General features: G+C 39.8%; 1 protein-coding gene across 1 annotated transcript in view; it reads right to left on the bottom strand.

The window, feature by feature from the left end:
- FBLN1 (fibulin 1) overlaps window positions 1-24912 on the bottom strand; it is a gene marked incomplete in the record, with an annotated part of 2573942 nt that overhangs the window by 1745948 nt on the left and 803082 nt on the right. The window contains 1 exon segment of the mRNA XM_044088093.1: window positions 20868-20996. Within this exon segment, the coding sequence (XP_043944028.1) occupies window positions 20868-20996 (129 nt within the window).

Below are 24912 nucleotides of genomic sequence, written 5' to 3'. Positions count from 1 at the left end.
ATTCAAGTGTTTTACCAAAATTTGTTGGCTGTCCGCTTGTATAAGGCAGTCGTCCAGATACGGGTATATTTGCATCCCTTGAAGTCTGCAGTGTGCAATTACTGATGCCAGGCATTTCGTGAATACTCTGGGTGCAGTAGATAAGCCAAAGGGCAATGCTGAGAATTGATAATGCTCTGAACCTGTAAGAAATCTGAGGTGTCTTCTGCAGCTTTGTCTGATAGGGACATGCAGGTATGCCTCCTTGAGGTCCAGAGCTTCCAGCCAAGACCCCTTGCCCAGCATGGGAAGGAGTTGCAGTAGAGTCAGCATTTTGAATTTTGGCACAATGAGATAAGTATTTAGTGCGGACAAGTCGAGAATAGGCCTCCATTGCTTTTATTTTCTTGGAACAAGGAAGAGTCTGGAATAAAATCCTTGGCCTTGTTCTGCGAGAGGAACCTTTTCTATTGCTTTCATTTTCATTAAGTTGGAGATTCGTTTCAAAGCCTCTGCCCTTTGATTTGGTGGCAGGTCTGGCATGCCTTTTCTTTTCGGTAATGTGTGGAAATGGAACCTGTATCCTTTGTCTATTATTTGTAGTGTCCATTTGTCCCTTGTAATAATGTGTCAATTTTCTGAAAATAAGGAAAGCTTTCCGCCCAAAGGTGCTTCCAATTGAGCCCTGGTTGGCGGTGTCAAAGTAAAGTCATTGAGTCTGTCCTTGTGCAGCAGTTGTAGGCCCTGCACTACCTCTCTAGTTGGGATGCTGCCATTGATGTCCTCTGTAGGAGCCTCTAGCTTGCCCTCCACCTCTGGCACGCCTGTTCTTGCCTCTCTGAAATCTGTCTGTGTCTGGAAAGGACCAGTTCTTGGAAGGCCAATTTCTGCTGAATCTTGGTGGTTGGACTTGCATAAAATCTTTGACTGTTTGTACAGATTTTGCCTTTTCTTCAAATTTCTTTAAGACCTCCTGAGCAGTGGAGCCAAATAACTTTTGCTTTTCCAGTGGAGCATCCAGAAGCTTTGCTTTAACATGGTCTGGCAGAGATTGTTCCTTCAGCCAAGCATGCCTACATATGACTGCACCTGTCATAGCTGACCTACATGAAGCTTCCAATGCATCATAACCACACTGCAAGAAATGGTTGCTAACCTGTTGAGAGTTATGTACCAGATCCTGAAGTGATTTACGATCTAGGGGTTCAGGTGAAGACAGCTTTTTATGCAATTCATCTAACAAATATTCTTGGTACTGTATCATATGAAATTGACAGTTTAAAGCCCTCATAGAAAGGGTAGCAGAAGTATACACTTTTTTACCCCATCACTCTAAAGCCCTGGACTCCCTTTCAGAGGGGAGTGGATTTTTTGTAGTGACAGCTGCAACCCCTTTAGGGCCCTGGGAGATAGTTTCTGGATCAGCAGAGTGGGCCTTGTAAAGGAAAAGGTGTGATTCCGGGACCCTGTAGTACCTATCGGGTTTGGCAGGAGCTGGAGGGAGAGTGTCAGGGGTTGTGCTAGATTCAGAGTACACATCATCAATGACATTCAAAACAGGGGGAATAGCCAAAGGTCTATGTTGAGGCAAATGCAAGAAGGTCCTTAATCTCTTCCTGGAATCAGAGAATTCCTGGCCCTGCCATTGGAAATGCTCCCTCATAGTGTGCAGAGTTTCCCCAAAAGACAGTTCTTCAGGAGGGGAGGCCAAAGGGATAGATTCCTCTGCATCTGAATCCTCGTAGGCCGGAAAAGCCTCCTCCTGGTAGTCCGAGAGAGCAGAGCCATCAGAGGCCTCATCTGAGGAGAGGGGATCAGAGGGTTCAACCCTGGGCCTTTTTTCTGTAGGAGGTTGAGAGCCCCTGTCCGGATGAGGCTGAGAGCCCCTAATTAATGAAATAAGGTCCTCTGCTAGACTAAGGATCTGAGAACCTGTAGTGGGTCCCTGAGAGATAACCCTGGGAGGCATAGATTTTGAGTGTTTAGCAGCTTTAGCCCTAGAGAATGCCTTAATAGACATGGATGCTGGAGGCCTGGCTGCACCACGTGCTGGTGTAGTTTTGTCTAAGGGAATGGTGTCGGAAGGTTCCTGGACACCAGATTCCAATGGAGATTCAACAACCGATACAGTAATGGCCTCCGGGGCCGAGGTTGTCGGTTGTACGGTTTCGGTGGACGGTAGTACCAAGGACTCGGTTTCAGCCGAGACCGAGACACTCGTGGTAGGCCTGGCCATGGTTTCAGCCGAAACCGCGGACTGCGTGTGTCGGTCCTTGTCCTTCCGTTTCTGTATTAAATGTGAAGTCGGAGTCTCCGATGGCATTTTGTAAGCAAAACTAGCCCCAAAAAATTCCTCTGCAAACTCCGACCGACGTCTTAGAGTGCGTCGGTTGAAGGAAGCACAGGCGGAACAGGCCGAGACGTCGTGGTCTGGGCCTAGGCAAGGTAGGCAGTAAGAGTGGAAATCCTTATGAGGTATTTGTTTCCCACAAGTTAAGCAATTATTAATTTTGTCTGACATCGGCTGAGGCAAGAAAGAGTCCCCAACGGGGTACTTAGCTTTTGAAGTCTTCGGTTTAGCTGAATTACAGGAGCTGGCCAACCGGCACTTGCGAACTGCTTCTGCTTCGAGCACCACGCGGCAAGAAAGACTGAGGAAGATGGCGTCGGCTGACGCTTTTATACCCCAGGCGCTCTGACGTCAGGGAAGGGGCGACATCAGCCGACGCCAGACCCAGACTTTGGAATCCGGACGACCGAAGGGCTGCCTGAGGCAGGACAACCCATATGTGATGACTGCAGATGCATCCTTGAAGGACATCGGTATTCTTTTCTGTATTTATCAATAATTGTCCTGGATGAAGGAAGTCCTTGAAGGCTATCAGAGCATTCTGTACAGCTATCATTTCTTTCTAGGTTGATATGTAGATGCAATTGGTTTGGGCTGCATTTGCCCTGAATGCATCTCCCGGCCAGATGGGCCCCCCAAGCATAGTCTGATGCGTCTTATGTTAGGGTTTGGGTGGCATGGGGTAGAATGAATGACAGTCCCTTGTTTTGGTGACATACGTCTGCCCACCAAAGGAACTCTTGTTGCAAGCAGGGAATGAGAGGAATCATTGTTTCCAGGCTGTGACAATGTTGACTCCATAAGGTTTTTATGTACCATTGAAGTTTCCTCATATGCACACTCGCATATGGAATTAGTAGAATGCAAGTTGCCATGAACTCCAAAGCCTGCAGAGTTTCTCTTGCAGATAGCTGGGTTTTTGGTCCAAATTGTTGGAAGTATGTTGTCAATTGAATGACTTCGTCTGGAAATGAATAAAGCCATCTGAGCAGTTGTATTCAAGCTTTCACCGAGGAAGTTATAGGACTAAGAAGGCAAAACCTACCGGTAACGTAACCAAATTGTTGTGGCTCAAGTTAATTGATTATCATAGTCTAGATTTATGATGTCCGATATGAGACATTCCATGGCTTTATAAGCAAGGCTACTTAGACTGATGGGTCTGTAATATCTGTGGTTCGTGTTTGGAACCCATCCTTGTGTATGGGCATCATGCTGGCTGTTCTCCAGCCCTGAGGGATATAGCCTGTTGCAACATTCATGTTAAATACCTATAATAGAGGTTTCAATAGGCTGTACTTATTGCTGATTTTTACGTTGTATGGTACATTATGAGGTGGAGGAGTAAGGATAACGATAGTCCTTGAGTTTGTGGTGTCATTATTAGGTCCACCTTTGTTTAGGTTGATGCTGAAGGCAAAACGCCCCATGGAAAAGACATATAATTCCTGCAAGGATCTCTATAAGTACAGATATGGGGAAGGCGATGATGTCTGCAGATAGAATGAGAAAGGTAGGAGGTGGCTTGCCAGGTGTATAGCGGCAGGGTTTGAGTTATGAGTCACAGTCTGCAGACACAGGCATCCTTTGGACTTGCTGTGCAATACTATTCAAAAAGTGTTTTTTTCAACTTAGAAAGCATTTACTACACATTACCATTTATCCCTAAGCTGCATATCAATGATTCTCCTGAGGTGTTACCTCCTTCAACCCCTGCTGTTACTGGGATTTACCTTTTCTCATGCATATCATTATTTAAAGAATTTTAAATGCCATTTAGTCTCAAGCTTCAGTGATGGACACCTGCTAGGCCACTGTCTACAGACACATAGGCATCCTCTTGACTTTGCTGTAATTTCCTGCTGTGAAGGACTTTTAAAAACCCATTAAGCAGCTTATCAAGCATTTTCTACATATTATCATTTAACTGAGCTGCAAATGCAAGACTTTCCAGAGGTGTTAGCTCTCCTTTAACCCCTACTGTGTTGAGTGGTTTGACGTGAACAATAGCAAAATGTTCCGCCTTTATTTTTCTGTCTCCAGTCGAGTATTTCCACATGAAAGACTTCTCTCACCCTCCTAACTGACATCCTGGTATTCAAACCTTTGTGAGGCAGCTTGGCTTCATAATTGTCTCTCTCTGCTATTCAGTCCTATTTTGAGTAATCTTGGCTCTTTTGTTGTCTGTCTAAAGGTGAGTATTTAGACATGATAGACCTCTCTCACCTCCCTAAATGGCTTTGTGGTACCCGATCCTTTATGATTCATGTGGTGTTGATAGCTGTGTCTTGCTTTTAAAAAGGGTTGAATGTGTCCAAAAATTTAAGGACAGGTTTAAACTTCAAAGCATCTAAATGTTTTTTTATTCTATCAGAGCACCGCCACCCACATTTAGACAGAGAGAAAGAGAACCAGAGAGAGACAGCTACTCATATTTACATATATGGTACTTGTAACACAAGTACCATATGTAATATATTACAAAATATGCCTGTCAAGAAATATGTTTGATATTTTTTTTTAACTGCCTCTGTTTGGGTATGCTGACTAATGGGCATTTATGTACGTATCCCATACTTGTGTGTATATCAGTCTGTGTGCATTGACAAAGTGCTTACTGTAATAACTGTGTATGTATGTGTGTGTGTGTATGTCAGTGTGTGTATGTATGTACAATATTTGTGGAAAGGGCTATATAGCGCAATGGTAATAGTGAAGAATAAGTGAGGTGAAAAAGAAGCAAGATGTATACGGTTGATAGGTTCATAGGTTCAAGGGTGTGTGGTCAAATCAGACCAGGCAAGAGTTGACTATTCCTGTACAGCAAGGGTCGCCCCTGTTGATAATGAACTGGCGACAATGTTGCTACCTGTAGGTGGGGTAGCAAAGAATTTTTCCAGGACATTCGAATTTAGGAATTCACTTGCTCAACATTTACGGGTGTTGGTAGATGAGGGGAAGTTGCTGCTCCCGAGTGTGACAGTGTTTGGTTGTATCCCAATATTCTACATGTGTGCTTAGGATTTTCACATTCCACTTGCTGCAATGATGGATATGGTACATATTAATTGGTGGGCTGTGATGGCCCCCCACTTAGTAGTGTGTTGCGGCCTTGCCCCCTGTAAAACATTGCAAATAGTGTGTTTGGTCAGTAGCTTTAGCAATTGTCATTTTGGGAGTTATGATTGTTGGTACATATGCTTTCGCCCACCTATGGTGGAAGGGGGGTTATTACAGGAGGGATGACTGCTGTTGCTGGCGAAAAATTAATACTCTATAAAAATGTCAGATTGACTTGGTAAAAATACAGTCTGCATTATAGTTTGTGCTCTATCTCTAAAATTGCTTCCGCGCTACACCACCACATGCATATGTCTTTGAGGGTCCAGTACCACATCATGTTGCTCACAAGATGTCTTTTTTTTACAGGTGGTCATAATTATTTATGATAACTGCTGTACTGAAAAATATGTCAAAACAATATTTCCGATTCTAGCAGTACAAACGTGGGTATGACGTGAATTACATGGCCCCCACATAGTATGTGTGTACACATTATCGGAAACACATACCTGCATGTGTTAATGTGCGAGCTGATGTGACATATGTCATTTTACTTTGACAACATGTCACCTTCTAGAACTATGCAGTAGGCAGGCATGATAAGGGATGAGTTGTAAAAAGGTGACTGCATACATATGGAATCATATCTCATTGACTGACTTAGTGAGCCTAGATAGTGTTTTGCCTGTAGCGTACACATGCTTTTGACACCTGGCCGTGACCCATCTACTGTTGATAATAGTTTTTTGGACACCTAGCCAGATTCTTACTACTGTGGGCAGTGCATAACTGCAGACTTTTGGGTCTGTCTCAGTTGTCATGGATAATGTGGTGGGGGCACAGAAAGCTCTGTTGCCAGTTGAGGGGTGAAGATCAATATGTACCATGGGTATTGCATTAACCCTACTAATAACTTAGTACGGCATGGCATGTGTTGATCATTTAGTGACCAAGTGAGTGTTTAGCTCTCACAAGAGCAGAAATCATTTGTATATGACAAAATTAGCCTCTGTTTTTTGTATACCACGACGGTTGTGGATATCACACTTACTATTTCTATCAATTTGAATATGCGTCATGGTAACTGGTGGACTACACATCCCCTATGTTTACAGCCAGTACTCGCTGATCATCACTTCTGTTAGGGAAATAGAACACTGGAATCAATGCATCCAGACAACAGAGTTTCTGCATGGGCCTTTCCAGTAGTATCTTGCGGCATTCAGTTGACTACGAAATCTATCAAGAGCAACCCTGAATGTTGGTAACTAAATGGGTTAGATGGTGGTATATGTTGTTCTTGGACAAACAGTACTAGTTACAATGTTATTAACTCTGCTTGACAGTAAAGCAATGCTGTGAATACCTATAACGGTTGCTTTGGTTAACTATAGGGGAATGTCAGAGTACAGGTAAATGTCCTGATGCACGGTTGAGTGACAATTTGCTTCATTTTTTTTTCCATTGTGTTTTCTTGTGTTTGGCATGTACATCAAACTTGTTAAACTGGCATATGACATCACTGCATGCATTTCCACCCTTACTGCCAACTCAGCCGTACATAAACTTTTGACGCTTACCATCACCTACTCTGTTCCAAAAAAGCATGGTTTCCAAACCTATACCCATTTACTGTCTCTGCCAGTCCATCATAGACTCCATGAAGTTACATTTTTGTCAAACATAATAAATTGATTATAGCAGCAGTACAAGGATATGACTGTGTCAGAGTGGTAATTGTGCTTCATCTTCTGAGTGGTAATTGTGTTTCAAAGTTAGTGATACTGTAACTATTTTTGTATTGTGCTGTGCACTCAGTACATGTATAGGAAAAATTCAGAATTCACAGTGTAGATGAAGTCTACTTGTCTATGGTGAAACTTGCAGAGTATGTGAAACTGTAGTCACACGTTTCATCAGCTTACACATGTCATGTATCCCTGTTCATGCTTAAAATGTGGAATGCTTCCGCAGTGATTAAAATTGGGAAATGCCATGCATCTCTGCTCTGCAACTGGATTGATGTCATGTTTCAATGAACAATGTGTTGCTTTTTGCACTTCACAGAATTATTTGGCGTGATGTTCGGGATGAATATGCACGGTCCAGTTCCTTTCAGTTTTGAACCCGAATATGCACCGGGAGAAAGAAGACCAAAATGATGCTGAGATAGCAATGGAAAGCAGTGATGTAGAAGAACATGAAGAGAACACCGAGAGCATGACTTGGTGCACGTGTGAAAAGTGTGTTTTAATGAATACCCCACATGAATGCTACTGCTGTGTATTGTCCCACTGTGCACGTGCTAAAATTGCTCAGCTTGAACTCGCTGTTCAGCCAGTGTACATCACTGATCACACAGACTTTGAAATGGCGTGCCTAATGCCACTTGTACTGGAATTGATTCTGCGGTCAATGCACTACGTTACAAGGTGATCACGCAACATACAGTGGACCAATAGGTAAGGGAGAAGTGTCTGATTCGAAAGATGGTTGCTGTTACAGCACATAAATACTCACCGGTGCTATTTATGTGGTGCTATTTCTTACCTTGCACTGTATGAACATTACTTTTTAGAACAACACCAATTATGTCAGGTTAACTTTCATAGCCAGAGAAAAGCATGGTGACTTCCTTTCCAGCTATTATAGGTAAATGACTATGTTGTGGTAATACATTGCTAACTTAGTGTAGAAAGGTGTAAAACTGATGCTGCAGTCAAACGTTTACATATTAGGGTCAGATTGGAAAATATTATCCATTGTCTAGATTCCGGTGATAAGTGAAGAGTTGTATGTTGGCCAATGTTTGTTGCAGGTAGCCCATACAAACATGTCATAGTCCTAACTAGAAATGTGAACAGAATGGTTTCTCGATACTTGTGATGAATTCAGGATGAGGTGTAAGTTGCTATAATAGGTGTTGTGATTTGACAGGTTGTACCGCGTGGTGGCATACCGGGCTTATGTGCTATGGATTTTTGAAAATCGAAGACTCGGACGTGGGAACAGAGTTGTAATTCCGGCATGTGTAGTGTCACGTATACGACAAAAATTTCCTGAAGACGACAACGAATATGTTGGTTTCCTGCCTTTTGAAGGGTTTTGGGTATACCCGGAGTAACGAGCATACATTGGTGTAATGGAAGTTGAATGACTATTCAGTGTCTATAATGGACACCGGAACATTATGTTTCTCTGCTATAAGGATGTCTGAAAGTGTAAAATGTCCTGTGCTTGTCGATGGCAATAAAAGTTCTAATTATTTGTAAATTGTTTTGACTTACGATTATTTGAAGCAGACTGTGTGAATAACTGATGTACTGGAAAGGTAAAGATGGATTAGTCATGTTTATTTGCAAATACTGACTTTGGGTGTATTGCATGCAAGTTGTGCATTGTAGGTAATGTGTGGTCTGCTTGATGGCAGTGTACGCAATAGAGCCAATTATGGTCCTGCCATACATCATGTCACCAACCTAGATATGGGTATTACTGCCTTATCAGACCATGGCTCTGGCTCATGACGATACTGGTAATGGTTGAGAATGTGGACATGTATAGCTGATGCCTACCTAAGTACACTGCTGTATTGAGTCAATGAAGTTGACTACTGATGAGGAAATGTGTCCGTGTCCATAATGTCGCATTGGACATGACACATTCACTGTAGACATAATCCAGACCTATTTTACGGTTTTGTGTACTGTGACGTACATCTGTGAAGTAAATTGAACATTTTCAATATGTTTCTGAAGTCAGGCACAAGTCATGACAAGTGTAATATCATTGTTACATGTGCACTGGCATTGTATGCCTTGATACTGCACTGCTGAGTATTTATTGCCGATTGACTGAAGGGGTTATTGGAGGTTGCGAAGTACGATTGTCATCGCCTAGTGTGATTTTGTCCTTGCTGTAATATGTGAATGCACACACAAGCCAGTCATGGGTGACAGATCATTGGTGTGAAATATTGTAGACACAATGTGTAGTACAACATATTAACAATTCAGGGTGTGTGAGTGTGTTGTAATGGTCATTCATGCTGCTAGAAATGATGGTACTTTATATGCAGGCCAGTTAAAAATTGCCAAGGCATTGAGTTACTCTGCGATTATGACCAAATCACTGAAATAGGTTTAGTCCAGCTGTATTACTAAGGCCGGATTGCTGAAGGTAGTTAACTGAAAGCTATGGCTTCGAAGGGTGACTGTTCAAGAGCGATTAGTGGTCAGGTACACACACACACCCAGACCGATCACCACAAAAGCAGTTGTGGTTTGTAACATTTTAAGTAGACCTTGAGGTGAATACATGGCCGGGTGTATTCTACCAAACTGTTATGCATTCATAGTACATCTTACGTTTCTGTGAAGGTGTAGTCAGGGCCATTAAACTTTTTTTGTATAAATGAGCTCATCTAACAATCAGTTTATATTTCTATTTACAGATAGCCATATATTGCATTGCAGCACTGAAATATATTTTGTTTAAAGTTATTTGATGCAGCCAATATGTAGTGTATTACAGTATATTCGTGTGTAACTTTTCATTCAATAACTGCATGGATTTATAAATAATTTTTAATTTTTTTTATTAGGTTAATTAGTATTCTCCACAAGGATTTGACAGAATGCCGCAGTGTTTGGCTTATGGCTGCCAGACCAGAAGAGGGCGCATGCCTGAAGGGGTGTCATTCCACTGATTTCCGCAGAATGCACAACTATGCACAGTGTGGGTCCGTCGATGTGGAACAGATGTTGGTGACATTCGCGAATTTGTTAAGGCGGAGATAGTGAGCAACCCCCCAAAGCATTACCTGTGCTCTCTTCACTTTACGGAAGACATGTTTAAATTAGATTACCGCTATGAATTGATGCCAGATTCCATGAAACCACGTAGACCTCGTTGTATATTAAAGGCCAATGCACTACCAACGATGTTTGACTTTGCCCAAAAACACATTCGGCATACTTCGGTGCAACGTATTGATCGGAATATGCGAAGAAAGGTATGTCTGCTTTTACAGTAACAACTACTATTAAAAGATGTCTGGACACTACTGTCCAATGACCAGTATTGAGCAAGCAAGCTTAAAGACCATTAAGCAATACCGGGCTTGTATATAGTCACTCTAAGGATGATGTCGCTTTTTAGTTACTTATTGAAGTTCATGTGAAATATCACAACATTATCTGTAGTCTAAAGTCAGGTGGAGATACAGAGTTGGTTCTTAAGTATTTGATTGTATTTGTACTACATCAGTGGTGTGCACAAATATTACTGTTGAACTTGTATTTGCGACCTAAAAGGTGTGCAGAAATGTTACTGTTATAGATGCACTTGCAAGTGCATCAAGATCACTGTGTCAATTAAAGGTTAAAGTGTAGTATATGAAGTTGTTCTCCTGTATTTTGCAGCTTGTGGAGGACCTGCTGTAAGAACCACAGCCCATACAAGAGCATTTGGAGGATACAGCCAGAAGCAGTAATATGCAGGTAAATCAAATGAGTTGCATCTGGCAAAAGTACACTTGGAATTAGGCTATGCACTCCATTTTTAAATTTTGGAAGAATGGTTTATAAGTAAGGCATGATGTGCAATGTATTATCACATTTGTACTGCAATGATAGCGAGAAATTTCATTAGTAGATAATTGGAAAATAGATATGTGACTGACTAGGGTCCAGTTGACTAACAGTTGTACATCTCTGTGAGTATCCATTAGACTCTGCACAGGCTTGGAAGTATGAGTAGTTAAATCAAAATAAAATGTGCATTTACAGGATGGATGTTCTGATGAACCAAAAGTTAAGGTGATAAGAGTCTTGTCATTTACACTTTCCTGTAATGGAATTTTGCATGTAGAGATGACTGAAAGAGGAGGGTGTGTAGGACTCTTTTTGTGTGAAGAGCTCATGCTGAAGTAATGTCTGTTAGAAAGGGGAAGTTGTACAATCCTGGTTACCAATTCACACTACTTTGGTAAAAATTTTGAGTATGGCCCACTTTGGTAGAAGAGGGTACATAACACATGGCACTGACACATTCTACAAACCTAAAGGGTGTCTATACATAAAAGGATAGCCATGCATACATCAATGTCTAACTCTTAATTGTTCTCCATTTGGCTTAACAGCAGCCTGCATCAGTATTGGAGCATGATCGCTGTGAGGGAATGCAGATGGACGTTACTGAGCAGAATCGCAGTGTTTACATGGAGTCAGGCATACATCCTACTTATGTAAGTGATATGTACCAATTAGTATATTTGAGAAATAGCAGATGATATCAGTGTGCAGTAGTTCCTTTTGGTTGTGAATCAGTAATCACCCGATTCTCTTTCGGGTTTTGTAGTGGACTTTTGGATTACATCCCTTGGCACGTGGGCCCATCATTGTAGCACTTTGTCCATGGTTAGCTTGTCCCACAAAAGAGAGCAGACAGCATGCAAAAATTATGAAGGGATATGACACGGACGAGTGTAGCATAGCTGCATGTGTCCAATATATTTACAGTAGCAATTTCAGAGGTGCGTTTCTCTTGAAATTGTTGGGCTGGAAGGTCACCACAATGTCAGTCTGAGGACATGGCAGACAACTGAATGGAAGCTTAAGTTGTGGTTGTTGTGTATTTCGGCTTAGAAATTGTAAATCAGGTGTGATATGCAACCAGAAGTGCAGGTGTCGAAATGACCACGTTAGAAAGACTGTGACTCCGGACATCTATTATAAGGCTTAGTGTTTGTGATGTAATTGTAAATGGCCACCACAGCACAAGCATTACAAGCATGAATGCCCCTCAAGTTATAGTCACAGCACATCAGTTCATAACATGATTGTCATGATTCATTACGACATACCTACACTGACCTGTGGCAGTGAAAAGGTTGCTTTTTAGCCATGAAAATGCTACAAGGCTTTTTATGTACTCTGCCTTATTGTGTATGCTAATTGTAGTGTATGACAATCAGTTCTGAGATACAGTGCTAAGGATGCCTATACTGTGTATTCTAAACAGGTGGAGATGGAATTTGGAACAGTCTGCACAGAGGTCATTGTGGACAACAGTGAGGTAATGATTAGTGGATTGAGAAAAACGGGTAAGTTGAAGAATAAGTCCTGTCAGACCCAAAATATGCTGACTGCAGTAAGTGTAGGAATACAGGCAAATATGCCAGAAAGTAGTAGTAACACATCTGAAGCAAAGTTGATCCAAAGCCATAATGTTGCTATTCAGTTTCCAGAAATAGTCGTGCAAACATTTGTAGATCACAATTACAGTAAGGTGTCAAAATGCATACAGAAGAGAAATGCTTTGAAGCCAAGCACAGAAGAGGACGTATGTCATACTAATGTAGAGAGTGGGAGTAACCATCATTCAGTGGTACAGTCTTGCACTGACGTAGTGCAGGTCCAAGAAGAAAATGAGGGCAGCATGTGTAGTGACAACAGTAGTGAGGACTGTATGTCTGAAGTAAGTACAGCAAATATGGGTAATGAGAATCTGGAAGACCCAGACTGGGGAGAATCCTCTATAAGCATGTCTCAGTCTGAGGCGGATAATTCATTCCAGGAATTGTCAGTGGAGGAAGACATTGTTGGACAAAAAAAATTCATTGTTTTCGAGACATGCCTCGATAACTTGTTGATGAAACTTATATGTCCAGTGTGCAGGGCAGCAGCATGTGAAATTGAGAAGAAGACCATACATGGAACTTTTGTTTGTGTTAAAGTGTCCTGCTTTAATGGACATGAAATTCTAAGCTGGGAAATCCAACCACTGCTTGGTCGAATGCCAGCAGGCAACCTAATGAGTGCTGCCGCAGTACTGTTTAGTGGTAGTACTTACGCACACATATCAAGGTTTTGTGCCTACCTAGGTGTAGAATTCATAGGAAAGACGACATACTATGACATACAGAGCCAATATCTTTTCCCAGTTGTGCAATTCCATTTGCACGAGCAGCAGAAGGAGCTGTTGAAGGACGCTGAAGGGAGACTGATAAGGTTAGGTGGTGACGGACGCTGTGACAGTCCAGGATTTTCTGCTAAGTACTGCACCTACACTATGATGGATTTAGACACAGGATACATACTGGATTTTGCTGTGGAGCAGGTCTGTGAAGGGGTGGCATCAGTGGAACTTGAGAAAATAGGTTTTGAGAGGTGCATGAGAAATTTAATTAGTAAGGGTGTGAGTATCGGAGTAGTAGCAACAGATAGGCATTAGGGTATAGCATTACTAATGCGTCTTCAATTTACTGACATAGATCATCAGTTTGACATTTGGCACATGTGCAAAAGCATTCGAAAAAAAATTATGCTGGCTGCCAAACATAAAGGACAAGAGGATTTACTGCCATGGTGCCGCAGTATTTGTAATCACTTGTGGTGGTGTACAGCAACATGTGAGGGTGATCCAGTATTACTTATGGAAAAGTGGTTGTCCCTGTCATATCATGTGACTGACCAACACAGCTGGGGGGTGCAACCAAATATGTGAAATGTCCACATGAAGTACCAGTCCCTCGTGGGACTGATAAGAAATGGGTAGAGGAAGGAGGGGAGTGCCACAGTGCACTGCACAAGATAGTAAGTAACACACTGTTTATAAAAGATCTGCAGCAGACGACAAAGTTCTGTCATACTGGCAATCTGGAGGTATTCCATGCATTGCTGTGTCATTATTGTCCAAAGTTAGAACACTTTAGCTATGGAGGCATGAAAGCAAGAACAATGTTAGCGGTCTTGGACCACAATGCAAATCAAAATAGGGAGCATTCAGTGATTAGATGCCCCTCTAGTCGCTCCAGGCCAGTTGGTGAAAAGAGATACAGAATAGTGTATCCCAAGGCCAAGCAGGAGTGGATAGCAAAGCCTATATTTGATAGTAGGAAGTATGACTATATCTATGACCTCATGATGAACGTAGTGTCTGCCAAGACAGGTAGTCTGAGTGTGGATCCAATGCAAGTACCAGAGCTGCCCAGAAACATAGCTAGATGTGAGCGGCCAGAGAAAAATACTGTCAGTCCCGCTTCCACAATAAGTCCTAAGGTGGACGTGAAAAAGTGTACAGTTATGACAATTTGATAACTAACTGAGTCCAGGGTACATTAAGGATAAGCTGCTTGTCATGTGCGTATGTGAAAAGAGCCAAATTTGTAAGCAGTGCCATTGCTACATATTAAATACAAAACAGTGTCAGACAGTCTGCGAGACTTTGACAGCAGCGGCCTATCTGACTACTGTCACTTAGTACAGAAAAAAATACTGGTAGAAGCGTCACTATTGAAAATGTGAGAAATGGTAGAATATGTCAAGCTTCATATTTCTTTATTAAATGAGACAGTCATGGTGAGGCAGTTACAGAAGTAGATGTGAACTCGTTTATGATAGTTAAATGTACCTGTTGGATGAGAGGGTACATTCAATTTGTGTCCCTTGCACTGTATCAGCTGATGTTAGTGTTGGTTTTCATCCACTTTTACCCGTTTTTACAGTTGAAGGCTTGTATCACTTTGAACCTGGGTGGTATGTGTGAGCAAAATAGGGAATGGCCTTAGATAATGATATGGAACTGTTATATTTCAGGTGAAATGTCCGTGTATAGTAGCTGAAAATGAGTTGTCTGAGTGGGTATTAATGTATACAGAGCAATAGCTGATCCATGTAAAATGTGTATGCATATAATGGTATAATTTTTTCTAATAGTTGTCTCTCGTCTATGAGTCCTGGTGATTGAGAAAAGGTGATCTGAAAGTTGGGTGATCCATTTTGCGGTAATGAAATCTTTTCTGTCATGAACATTGCTGAAGAGAACCGTCCAACTTACGATGGAAATGGTATTTGACATGGATGCCAGAATTACCAAGCCGACAGTAAAGGTGGGTATCACCAGTGATTTTACAGCATGCAAGAAGTAAGGATTAAGTCATACATAAGTGTTTTTATCTGTAACCTAACAGTATGTGTTATTGATGGGCATTTACAGGCGATGTGAATGTGGAGAGCTCAACTGAAGAAATATAACCTGAACAAAGTGAAAGTATCGGCAGAGTTCTCATGGTAAATATTGCACAAAGGAAATATTACAGCCAAGGTAAGTGTGATTTAGTTAATAACTATAGCCCTCGAAGCAACGATGACAGCTCATAAGCGAGTTAAGAAAGGTAGACAATACTCATACTTGTTAGTGAAAGGAACTGTCATGATAGTGTGTGATACATGATTGTTTTCTTTATAGTGAAGGAATTATGTTGGAGCAAGAGTGGCATTAGTTCTAGGGTGCCATATTCAAAGTGTTTATAGTGCGCAGATAAAATGTATAGTGATAACAGCATTCAGGAATACCAGCTGGAACAGGTTTCAGCTCACTGCACATTGCTGGACATGAACACTTCAGAGGCATGCTGTATCAAGGATGATGGACAGTGAGACCGAACCATGACAGGGATGGTTGTTGAGACTATGTCTGTTGCATGATGCACTTGCAACGGATAGGGAATGGGAGAGTTCAGTGGCAGTCAGTTGATTACAATCTGTGGTGGTATAATCGATACACTTAACAGTTGCAATGGTCATTGTCTGGTGACGACGTGCTTGGCACACACCTATGTTAGATATTGTAAGGGAAGGGAAACTGAACGGTTATGGTCTGCTGACTTGACAGCATGGGGTAGTGACACTATTATGAATGTTTGACATGCAATTGGAAGGGAAGCGCAAGGATCGGTGGACGGACTGCTTGTAACATAAAAATGAGAGGCAGTGGTAGATCAATGCTACTAATTAGTGGACGTGCAGTTGATGAATTGCTATGTGTTATAGCAAACATTCGTGCACATAGTTAATTTAATTGGAAATTTTGTATCCTTATTTTGGCACACTGAATGCAGGCACACACGTAGGATAAGTATATTGCTGGTCATGCATGGCTTTGTGTGTTCTGGACTTTTTCATATATGTAAATGCATCATTATATTGGTTTGATACACTTTGGTATTACAGAGAGTCTGCTAGTTGCAGTAGTGCACTGAATTAGATCAGACCATGCACAGGAATAAAGGCAAAAATCATACTAAGCAAAGACGTTGTATGTATGAAGTATGTACTGTAAACCAAAAATACATTGAACCTATATAATTAGCAGTAACCAGTTTCTGTAGACACTCTTGCCCAATCACTGAGAAGGCATTCATTGTTAGACATGAGCCTGATAAGCAAGTGGGTGGTGACATGGCACAGGAATCACAATGTTCAAAATCCTGTGTTGCAGTTATGCCCTGTAACAGTGTTTCTAGTCCATGCCTTTGTGTAGTGTACTCCCTGTCACCTGTGCAGATGATGATGGCTGGTGCACTTGACACACTGCAACTTGTGTGAACATGTACTAAAGTCTGATGCACAGTGTGAGACAGCGTAACATTATGTAGCTGTTACAAATTTGATGCCAAAGGGGTTTCTGTGATATGATACATGTATGTTAGGTAACCTTCAGTAATTTGTAGGGCTTACACACATTTATAAAAAGGGGAGAGCACTATGACATGTGCCTTTGGATATCAGGTGGCAATATTTAGGAGAACTTGGAGTAAGCTGTGCAATATTGCCAAAAGGGCACACAGCACTGCCTGGTACAGTGACTTGTAATAGTGTAGACAGGAAAATTATGGAGTCAAAATTGTCAGTCTGTACTCATGAAACTGACAGTAGTATTACTCCTGTGTGCTTTACTGCCTGACTTGACAAGTTTAATTACTACAACTGCAAATTGGATGTTGCAATACTTCTTTTAGTGAAGGGTGTAAACCCTCTTACGTTATGTTTTCTGTGAACTGCACATCTCTTTTGTTGTTTTAAAGATACAGAAGTCAAATTATTAATGTGAAAAATATGAATAACTGTCTGGCTGAGTAGTATCTACTGCCAATTAACAGCTCGATATTTGATCAGTGTAGCAGTAAGATTTGAAATATGCACAAAGAAAGGCAGGGACGGCCTCAAAATAAATTTAGTAATATGGAAAAAGGACTAAAGGATTGCTAAATAGTATCAGCCGAATTAGAGATGATCATATTAAGCTCCCAAAGTGCCTCAGTTATCTGCATTATGCAAGTGATACATACATGCACATATTAATTAGTAGCCCACCGCAAAAAAAATTCACTGCATGGAGTATAGAAAACAGTGAGTTTTCAGTACATGCTTTTACTGTGCCAGCATCATAGATACAGGTTTGCAGTCTACTGTTTGTGGAGATGATGCTAATGTCAGTGAAAATACAGAAACAACATGTCACTAGGCTGATGTTCCTCAAAGAGATTATAAAACATACATAAGTGAACATAATAATGTCTTGTAGAAATAAGGAGGAAATAAAAATAGTGTAGACAATGAAATAATCAAAAGTTATCCTGCACTGTTGTATGACATTTAATTTGAAATTGTTATGACATTTAATTTGAAATTGTTTACATAAATCTTTCTGCTGCTGTCTAACAAATGATTCTGCAGGCAGAGGGGAAGACATTTGAAATGGCATTCCCTTCCTTTCAATTCTGAGCTGTCAGTTGCAGTGACAGTTTTCACACCTCTGCAGTAGTGTGGGAGGAGGGGACTGTCAATTCAGGCAGGACTACAAAAGAACACTTGGAACAAAGGCATCCAGTTTAGCTACAGCTCTGTCTGCTGCTAGATAACTTCAAATTATACTGTAAAGCAGGCTGTGATCTAAACACAAATGAGGATGATTAGCAATAGAAAAGAAGCAGGCCTAACACAGAAGGAATCCAAACTGACAGTGAGTCACAGATTTCCCATTATATGTCAATGGCATGGGAATTCACAGTTACTTCCTTATGTCTGGCATGAGTCACAGAAAGGAGACTTGAAATGCTTTATGGGAAAGAGAAAGGCTTGAAGGAGAAGAAGATCACGTTGACATAGCAAGCCCCATCGGTAGCCATGTTGTGGTAAACTAGCTAAAATTACTAATAAAGCACTTAGAGTCAATTTTAGGTGTTAAAATAGGTCTGGAAACAAAGATAGACTGAAAAAAAATATTTTTTAGTTCTAGGGTGGAGTGTTCCTTTAAATCATAAATATTGCATAAAAATAAAAACTTTTGACATGTGTAGTACATTTTACATGAGCAGTGTATATTTTTGCATGAAAATAAAAATAATTACAAGTTTCATATCAAAGATAACTATTGAGATTATGATCTCCAAATGAATGGTTCAACCTTAACTAGAAGAGATAAAAACATGATTATATTTTCAAAAACTATGTAATCTTTACTTAGGATATTATTTCCTTGGATAGTTATACATAGAACATTTATCACTCATATATAAATGAAATTATGTACAAAGAGGAATGTATTGGCTGCTGGAGGTATAAATCCTTAAAGTAGATTGGCAGCACATGGGTTATGATTTCAAAGTTCTATATTTTTGTGGGGGAACAGTGTTTCCTGCAAGCATTCTAGTTTGACAGTTTTAATTAAACTGATCTTTTGGTATTGTTTAATGCTGCAATTCTCAGATGAATACCCATCTCTCAGTTCTCACTTCTCTGGAACTTAACATTAGCCAGAAAAATGAGGTTATTTCAGGATTTATACATACTGTCAACTGTTGTGTGTCACAAAGAAATGCCTACTTTTAAGATGCAAATAAACAAAATTACAGAATATAATTACTTTATAAAACTGAACTCATTAATTTATTTAATTTATATTCTATGATCAGGTTATGCTGTTTGGCTGTTTAATTAATTTTAGTAATGTATAGAGCAAGAATTCTTGTACATATTAATGTAAGTAGTCATTTGTTTCATTATGTTATGCTTGTTCCTGTATATAAAATCAAAATAATAAAAAAAACTTTAAAAATCAGATAGTGCAGTCATATATTCAACTTAAAAGGCTGCATCTTTCCTTTGACATACTTGTTGAATGTCTTCCTTACCCCCTGCTTCCTACCTTCTCTATACCATCCACTGTATACATATCTAAGCTCTGTTTTTTTTAATACTTTAGAATCACTATTTGCATTACAGTTTGGCATTTTTCTGGTGTATGTGCTCTCCATCAGACTGAGAAGTGGGAAGTCAGGTAGTCATCTGAAACAATAGGGAGAATCACTGTTGTCTTGACACAATTATAGGGCCAAAAGGTCTTCCATCACTATATGCACTATCTTTTTGATTTAATGTAGTCCCATCCAAAGAAAGCATATATATTTTACAGGACACCATATGTAAATGCTGTGGGGAGATTTATAGTGACCATCTCATGAAGTATCCCATATTTGCAGCATTAAGACAACGACTCTTTCATTCACTTTCTAAACATAGGTCATACTGAAGCATCTACCAAGGTGTTAAGTTTCTTCAGTAGGTTTACTGCTTATACAGTGATGCAATACACTGTTGTACTCTCTTCAATCATTCCTCATCTGCATGGGTAAAGGAGCAGTTACAAATGCTTTGGGAGATAGAGAAGATAAAAAGATAAGTAGGTTGAAGGAAAAGGGGATAGATGGAGTCAAGTAAAAAGCTATTTAGGGAAAAGAAAAAGTAAAGGAAAGGAATTAGAGAAAAAAGTCAGAAGATGTTAGGCCATATAGAAGACCTAAATAAGCCATAGGAATAAATGTGGGTAATGACTAAATACAGAAAGGTATACCAAGGATTTTATGACCAAGTGGAAATACTGAATGGCTGCACCATGACAGCAGAACAGAAATGGAGATGTCTAGCAAAGAAAGAGTATCTCAACTCATTTAGTATTACAAGTCGTCAATTTCTTCAACTTTCAGCCATAGCAGTGATGATATAGGCACTTTAAACAGGCAAAGCTTTTTTAGAATAAAGAATCTGTTGCAGGGGATACTGATGTGAGTTAAACAATTACGTTTATCAGAATGGAAAACATTTCTTTCTTTCTATGCCTGCCCACCATCTTGGACTATTGTTTTTTATTTTGTGACTCTAGGTGGATAGGAGAAACAGAGAGAATGTTACTGCCTGGTCTGCATTAAAATGTTTAAATGGATTTTATCTGCCTGTAGCCACCTTGTATAATCTGGGGAAGAAGGTCAGAAATACTTTATATAATGAGAGACTATAATTCTCTGGAAAGAGAAAACAAGCAACAGAATGACTGATGTCTGCGGTTAATCTGATGTCATTAATTTGCAATATTTTTTTGAGAAAATGGTTTGACTAAAAAGTGTCAGAGTAATGCAGTTTCAGTAGTTCTGTAATACTGTGTTTCTTCACCCTATAAAATGAGGTTAATATACAGCATTTATAATTCTAAAATATCATGACAAACATGCTAATTTGTTTATCTTCCCAATTTTTAAAGAAATAAAAAGAAACAGGCATCCCAACAATAACCAGACATTTGAACCAGGCTACCACTGTTGGCAGCTTAAATTCTCCCGTAGCATAATACTTACCAACACAACGTCTGCTGATGCTGTCAAAGTAGTATCCCATTAGACAATCACAGCGATATGAACCAATGACGTTAACACATGTGTGGCCACGCCCACATGGAGTAGTACCTTCTGAACACTCATCAATATCTAGAGGAAAAAAATGGTATTAGAGTCATAACTTTTACATTATTATTGATGGAATTATACTACATAAAGTATAGCAATGCATGATTTTGATGTGATGTCATTAGAAGTATTATGACGTATGTTTCTACAAAGTTAGCTTTTGGTAAAAGTCTATCTTAAATACAAAGAATGCCTTGTGAATGCTGTCTTGCTCAGGGTTAACATATTTCACCTTAATAACATATTTAAATTCAAAATTATGTTTATTTCCATTTTATGATACTTACAGAAAATCTACATTGCAGGAATAAAAAAATACAACAGAATTAATATTTTGTCCAACAGATATTTTAGGGAAATTAGAGAACAAATAAATGCAAAGCAGTTATGCAAAACATATTAATGGCAGACAGTGAATTTAAAACTAGGAGGTTGGAGGTAGCAACTGAATAGGTGGGGCTAAGTACTATGTGGCAGGGATATACATGTATCCTTTGGGTTAGATACTAAACCAAGGTTTCATCTACTTGAGTTAGTGGAAGCTCAGTTGAATATAAAAGATCCCATGGCACTTGTAAAAAAAAAGAGTAGGGGAAGATCCACAGTGTCCTGGTTAAATTTCCCGATAGTGTCAATACCACCTTGGATCACCCCCTGAAAACAGACTAGTATCATACTGGGACGAACTTGTCAACAAAAAAGAAAGAAAGAGAGAGAGAAAGAGAGACCAAGAAAGAAATATGACATGGTCAGTTTTGAGCACTGCTACAATTTTATAGAAATAACCAGTCATATACAACTGCACATGCTAAATATGCTTCATCAGTAGTCTTCATCAGTATTCTTCCACTTCCGAACATGTACCAGAGCTACTTGGAGAAAGAAAGTTGCTTTCAGACATATGAAGTAGCTGAATTGGTTAATGCTATGAAACCCATAAACACAAAACTGGTTGCTCTGAATGTACAAATTACTTCCTGAAGTACACATGTGGTGTAAAATCTGATATCACCAAAAATAAAAAACATCACCAAAGCTAGCACTGAAGGGAAACAAGCAAACACTTTAGTGTAAAACACTTTTTATTTTCTGCTTCATTCCAAACCTGATGAAGTCCTGGTTTGTATGAAAGCAGAAATTATTATTTTTTTTTATGCTAAAGTGTTTGCTTGTTTCCTTTCAGTGCTAGTTTTGGTGATTTTTTGGGGGTTTTTTGAAGTTCGCTTTTGGTACCATCTTCAGTTGGGACTGTTTTTGTGGTTAAAATCTGAGCTCAGTCAATTTCATCCACAGATTGCTTCATTACCCAATCATTATAGCCACCTTTCTAACTCTGATGACACAAAAGTACCAGCACCATAGTGTAGAGGGATAAAACCCTAGCTATGGCCCATGCAACCCTGGTTCGATTAGTGGCTCAGGTATCTGAAGCACTTTTGGGAAGGGATGGAGTGCCTATCTGGGGAAGGGCATTCTTCTAGGCATTCCCTTTGAGGAAGTGTGGTTTATAGGGGGGAAGTAGTTCTCAGATGCTGTAAGTAAACATGGGGTGGGGGATAGCGAGGGTTAGGTCAGAAATGAAAACAATCCCCTGATTGAAGCAGTCAATGGCAGAACCCCACTGAGAATATTCTTTGGTTCCATGCTCTCCCAAGCCTTAGAGTATTGGTACTCTGGGGGCCAAAGCAGAGGCTGGTAGACTTGGTGATGGACTGTGATACTGGGGCTGCTGAAAAGAATGAAGTAAAAGGGAAAAAATGCAAAACTACCCTTTTTAACATTTAGTTTGATCCCATTTTTAATTCACAAAGAGATTACAAGGGGGAGTTCATTCTGGAGGGTTTAAGAGTCAGATGGTGACTTATCAATAGTCCTGGTTTGGAGTCATCTGCAGACTTTGTTTGCCAGACATCTAATCTCTGTACTTGGAGATGTAAGAAGTAATTGCCAAAAAGAAGAGGTCCTAACACTGACCCCTGAGGGACACTGCAGGTCCCTTTCATACTTTCTTATGTAGGGCCTACAACTCACACTGTGTGGGTTCTATCTTTAGCCAGGTTGCTATACATCTTACCACATAAAGATCCGTTTTAAAGCATGTAGCTTCTAAAGCAAGTGGAATGGTGTTATGGGGCTTGAGCAGATCAAGATACAGTATATCTACTGTATGGCAACCATCTACAGTCTTTATAACTCTTGCAATAAAGTTTACTGGAATCAATTTATAGGATCTACCCTTCACAAAACTAAACTGTTAGGGGTTTGAAACCATAGTTTATGAAATGGACTTAGGCAGCAAAAAGTAGAAAGGGTTGTTGTCAAACTTAGGGAACCAAGAAGAAAAATAACCAGAGATCCTGTAGATATAATAGAGATATTTCAGCAATTGTATGAAAACTGATATAGGGTAGTGAAATGTGGAAATCAAGAAACAGCCCAAATAGGAATATATATGGAAGATTTAAGTATGCGAAGGTTAGACGTAGATGAGGCTCAACAATTAACAGTTAAGATAGGAGGAGATGAGGTAAAATGGTGACATACAATCAATCTTCTGGAAAGTCTCCAGAAATAGATGGTATTCCTGTGAAATTTCCGAAGCTAGAAGGGAAAAAAGTGATCAAAATCTTGAAGGTTTTGTTTAACAGTCAGTAAAGACTCGTCACTGTTTGCATTGCATTTGACACAAAAGCTGGAATTTTATGAGTAGGGCAATGGAAACATTTGCAATAAAGTGGGAGGGCTCCCTTCTGAGAAGTTGTGCCTGAACAGAGGAACTAAGCAGGGGTGTCATGTTTATAATTTATTTGCTTTATATTTAGATCCATTGGCAAATAAATAAGGGACTTAGAAATTCAGGGATATAATTAGTGTGGTAATCAAGAAAAAAATGGCTTTATTTGCAGACATTATTTGGTACCTGATAAAACCAGAAAAGAAAATGTCACCATTGTGGAACATCTTTAGATAGTTTCAAGTCTTTTTCGGATATAAAATTAATGAAGATAAAGCAAAGACTATAGCTATAAACTGTGTACCTCCACATGAATTGGTCGAGCAATACCCATGTTTATAGGGACACAATAAAATGAAGTATTCAAGAGTATGGATTAAAAAGAATTCTGTTATGACAGCTAATGATATGGAGACTAAAAGCTGAGAAACTGAAAGATCTTGTTTATGGATATGAATACCAAGATTCAATAAGTAAAAATGTTTCTAGTCCCTTTAATTTTATGTACATGTCAGACATATTTTTATAAACTAGAGGAGAAGTTGTGAATAGCAATTAATAAAGATTTGAAGGATGTTATCTGGGAGGGGAAAATGGCAAGGGTCAAGTGGAATAAAATGATCTTTCAAACTGAAGAACGTGGTTTAAGATTATCAGATTTGACGGGATATTTTCGATCAACACAGTTAAGGCTCATATACATAACACAAAGCCTTAACAGGAATGAGGACAAAGCAGGGGGGGAATTCAAGAAATAAGGAGAGAATAGAATTTGGGATGCAGAACCTTCAGGAGAATAAAAGTCACACACAATATTATATTCATAAAGTAGCAGAAAGCATTTATCAACTAAGCCAGTGTGAAATGGAGAAAGGAGATTTTACCAAGAGGGATGACAGCAGACAGAGGTACAGATAGGCTGGAATTTACTGGAGAAAGCTGGCAAAGGACCCAGGGTATAGGAAGCAAATAACTAGAGAGGGAAACTTAATAGAAAAGGAAGAAGCTGAGATTGCAGGCTAGAGACTGCCTTCCCTATCAGGGATTGATATCTGAGTATAAGCAAAGAGAAAGGGATATGGGAATCCTAAGTGACAGAATCAATCACAGGAGGTTGGAAAAGATGGGGAAGGAAGACTGAGGTGCAGGAAACCACTTGGGAGGGAAGCATAAGCAAAACATTTTTTTTGCTAGGCTTAATTA

This window comes from Protopterus annectens, chromosome 11.part0 (assembly GCF_019279795.1).
Source record: "Protopterus annectens isolate FY-2018-M chromosome 11.part0, PAN1.0, whole genome shotgun sequence".
NCBI lineage: Eukaryota > Metazoa > Chordata > Ceratodontiformes > Protopteridae > Protopterus > Protopterus annectens.
Note: the sequence above shows the minus strand (reverse complement) of the source record. Positions and strands in the feature narration are given on the sequence as shown.